The 474-nt window shown below is 69.0% G+C and overlaps 1 protein-coding gene across 1 annotated transcript in view; it reads right to left on the reverse strand.

Annotated features, from left to right (window-relative positions):
- Nucleotides 1-261, reverse strand: part of CCDC42 (coiled-coil domain containing 42) — a 4,595-nt gene extending 4,334 nt beyond the window's left edge. The window contains exon 1 of the mRNA XM_014309847.1: nt 197-261. Coding sequence (XP_014165322.1) covers nt 197-261 — 65 coding nt within the window. The remainder of the gene's footprint in view (nt 1-196) is intronic.
- Nucleotides 262-474: the final 213 nt, after the last annotated feature.

A 474-nucleotide genomic window follows, 5' to 3' on the forward strand; every position in this document is an offset into this window, starting at 1 on the left:
GGGGGGCGGGGGGGGGAGGGGAGCGGGTGAGGGGCGGGAGCAGATGAGGGAGGGGAGCAGGTGAGGGTGGGAGCAGGTGAGGGTGGGAGCAGGTGAGGGATGGGAGCAGGTGAGGGATGGGAGCAGGTGAGGGTGGGAGCTTGGCACGGCAGGGAAGGAGCCGTGGGGCACAGGGGGAGGCTGGAGGAGCCCTGACCTGAGCAGGGACAGGAGCCTGTCCTTGTACTGCCCCCGGTAGTAGCTCAGGTCCTCGTGGGCCATGGCTGCGGCCGCTGCACGTCCCTGCCTGGCCTCGGGGCAGCCCGGGGGCTGCTGTGCACTGCTCGAACCCTGGGGCTACTGCAGGGCACCGGGACAAGCCCTGGGGCTACTCAGTCCCGGAGAGAGCCACTGTGGCTCCTGCAACCATTGTGAGAGCTCCAGTGCTACTGCGGGCACTGTGACAGCTGCAGGGCCTCCTGCACTCTTTGTGAC

Source organism: Geospiza fortis, unplaced genomic scaffold, assembly GCF_000277835.1.
Source record: "Geospiza fortis unplaced genomic scaffold, GeoFor_1.0 scaffold485, whole genome shotgun sequence".
Lineage (NCBI taxonomy): Eukaryota > Metazoa > Chordata > Aves > Passeriformes > Thraupidae > Geospiza > Geospiza fortis.